This window comes from Engraulis encrasicolus, chromosome 2 (genome assembly GCF_034702125.1).
Source record: "Engraulis encrasicolus isolate BLACKSEA-1 chromosome 2, IST_EnEncr_1.0, whole genome shotgun sequence".
NCBI lineage: Eukaryota > Metazoa > Chordata > Actinopteri > Clupeiformes > Engraulidae > Engraulis > Engraulis encrasicolus.
The window spans coordinates 19910876-19914260 of NC_085858.1; the positions used below are offsets into that span (position 1 = coordinate 19910876).

At 42.7% G+C, this 3385-nt stretch overlaps 1 protein-coding gene across 2 annotated transcripts in view; it reads right to left on the reverse strand.

The window, feature by feature from the left end:
- LOC134470228 (sphingosine kinase 1-like) overlaps positions 1–2309 on the reverse strand; it is a 37966-nt gene extending 35657 nt beyond the window's left edge. The window contains exon 1 of one of the 2 annotated variants that reach the window (XM_063224259.1): positions 1829–2309. In XM_063224259.1, the coding sequence (XP_063080329.1) occupies positions 1829–2258 (430 nt within the window). In that variant the 5' untranslated portion in view covers positions 2259–2309. The remainder of the gene's footprint in view (positions 1–1828) is intronic. The other variant, XM_063224264.1, reaches the window with a different exon arrangement.
- Between the last annotated feature and the right edge of the window lie 1076 nt (positions 2310–3385).

The window sequence follows — 3385 nt, forward strand, 5'->3', positions numbered from 1 at the left end:
TACTGTGTGTATTTGCTAGATATGTTACATTTCTGAGGGTGGGATTTTTCGAAAACACCAGAAGGGGGGATACTATTCAGATTTTAATCATATCAATTCATTATCAAAGGCGTTACAGTAAACTGAGAATAAAATCCTGTAAAAGAAGTGGAGATAGATAGTAGCATCAGAAGGGGGGACAATCCCTCCCCCACAAATCGCACCCTGCGTCTCCAGATGCCAGTTAAGGCAAAACAGAAAACACCATTGACTTTGACCACAAAATACCCTCTTGTGTCCTCATAAGTCCTCAAATCCAAATCCTGTGCATAATCTTCAAATCCTGCACCTATTGTTGCCATTAAAACACACCGTAAATGACTTTTAAATGACGGCCCCAAAAAAAGGGAGCAGTAGCACTAATTAAATGTGTGAGACCCCTGCTTATAGAGTTCACTACTGCTTCATTTGAAGATCATTTCAACCACTGGCCACTGGCTGTTTCTTCTCATGTATAATTACTGTGGGTCCAGGGATTTTAGATGTAATAAATTAATGACTGCAGTATAACTGAGGCATGACTGAAGTGAAAACGCACTTCTAAATCAGGGTGATTAACACTGTGATTGCATTTTTACAGCCAGCTTCCACGAGACAGCAAAGAAAGATGTCATGTCATCTATAAGGCCACAGCCTATATATCATATGAGGAGCGACAAAAATAATATTTCACGACAAAGTCTTATCCCTGATTTAAGATTTAATCTTCTTCAATCCATATATCCATCGTCTGAATATTGATTTGTGGTGTTGCACATAAGCCTCCCCTGACCCTCTTTGGAAAGGGTGAGCCAGTCAGCCAGCCTGACCATGGCGGATGGCGATAAGTCATAAACTCTCTGGCAGTTTGACAGCTCCCACTGCTGTTCCTGGGGCCAACAGTACAGAGCAGGAGATAGCTGACTGCCTCATAGGTCACCGATCCACCAGCAGTCAGCTCCCCCACCAGCCATATAATTTAAAGTGATGTAATAATGTCATGTCAGACATCAGTTGCAGGCAAAGAGACACCAGAACCTGTTTCTGAACCTGTTCTGAGGAACTGAAAGAAAACGTATCCTACTTGCCATTATCTTATGTTACACTGTAGTGGCTGTCAATTGTTTCCATTCAGAAGGCTGACATGGCCTAGCCTACCTAACAAATGTGCTCTGAATTCAAAGACTTGGTGCATGAAACTGCACACTAAAACCTGCATCATCGTTTTCCATTCCAAGCCAAAACTCCCAAAATATTTATCACTGAGGGTTCATGACATAAATAGCACAGTGGAGTCATTGAGCGAATTCAGCCTGGGGAAGCAAGATACTGTGGCCTTACAGTAGCCTACAAGTAAGTTCAGGAACTGGTGTGTAGCACTATAGCCAATTTAAATACCCATTTTAGGCTGAATTTCAACAGCCTACAGGACAGGACACAGCAAGGGGTCAGGTTTAAAATGGGTGTAGGATTAGAGGAATGAAATCTAACTAAAACAGCGTATAAATGGTTTGCTATGGCGATTTGCAGTGCCCATGTTGTGGAACATGCGCTGCCAATGCCATAGGCTACAAAAAAAATGGTGTGGCAGTTTTAGCCTACTACCAATATAATTCTACACGTCTACTCTCGCGAAACCTTGCTGGAAACATCCAAAGTGAGTAAAAGAGACGACCACGAGGTTACTCCTTCTATGACAGTTCACTGGAAATGTGAACTGCCTTTCTAGCGCATTTACGCCAAACGCGCAAAGCTGTTTCACAGAACCATGTAAGCAGTTACAAATATGTTTAAAAACGGTTTGTCTCACCCTCGCACCGGGGTAAGTGACGAAATGAAGCATCCCTAATTGCACGAGCCCAGCGTTCAGCCTCTTCAAGATTTGCGCGAGGGTCCTGAGCGAGCGCAACACCAAAGCATTGCTCTAGCCGTTGCCGGGACGTTGCAGAACTCAACCATCCATTTCTTTTAAACGGATAAAAATACGCAGAAAAGTAAGCCGAGTGGTCAGCATTGTCCTCTGCTCTGAATGCACGACAACCAATACAGTCAGCCAAGTCAAAAAACACCTTGCCCTGTCCAGGCAAAGAAGTGATCTTCTGAACTGTGAGGGCATGATCAGTCAAACTAACTGAACACCTGACTTTTCCATTATGAATGTCTGTGAACTCCCCATAGAGTAATCCAACGAGACCATTCCGGTGATGGGATGGATCCGACTCGGTTTTGTCTCTGTCCATCCCGCCTGAGCAGAGCGAGGCGCTCCATAGACTGGCGGGAGGATGGGGCTGCAGACTGCGTCTGCAGGACTTTCTGTTATTATTACCCAGCTGTTCTCCCAGCCGAAAGATCCCTCCCTAGTGACAACAGGAGGAACAACACAGGGGGTTAGTTGTGAGGAACTTTATATCCATGGAATGAAATGTTTTAGATAAAGATTATATTTTCAAATTTAAGTTAAACGAAGATAGGCTATTAATTTATTGCAATGCAATGTGATAGGCTGGGTGCAGCCTACAGTTGAACTGATTACGTCCTGCTCACAAGTAAACTTGTTAGACCTAGGCCTAGTGCACATACTGGGAGTTTTATTTTATTTATTTATTTTAACTCGTGGAATATAAACTGACGTTTAAAATCAATAATAGGTAGCCCACGGTTGTGTATGATTTTAGCTGTAAGAAACCACAGAGCCGTTTATATATTATATACGGCTCTGAGAAACCATATGTTTGACACCACCTGCTGTAAACTATGATGAATTGCAGTGCTGAAAGTCTAACCAACGACTGAAATTGTATTATGGCCAGACATTTTTGAGTAGGCATAGGCTACTACTTTAATGTGTATGCCTACGCCGACTAAGGGTTAACGACTTTGTGTGACTGCTAAAATAACCTACAACAAATCAAATCCTAATGATAAAATCAACTTTCATACAATAGTGTGAATACTCATGAACGGCGTGACGTTTTCCATGTGCGTTACGCCCATTTATGGGGGAAAACAACCCATGCAAGTCAATTGGTGATATTGGGGTTTCATAAACGAAAGATACGGACCTGTAGACTAGCGTTGTTCACGCGCAACATGCCGAAAACATGTTGCGTTGCCGGCTGTTCAAATAATATAGCCAAACAGCCGTGGCTGAAGCATGAAATGTGTTAATTTAGGCTAGCCTTTGTAGCATGTAAGTCAATGAGACATTCGGTTTGTTTTCACCCATAAAGGGGCGTAACGCAAATTTAAGAGCAAAGTACCCGGATGGCCGTTCATGAGTATACCGGAAAGTTGAAAGCTACAATCTATGGTTGAAAGGCATAAATAGAAGCACTGCAATCTCATTGGCCAACATGTATCACATGGG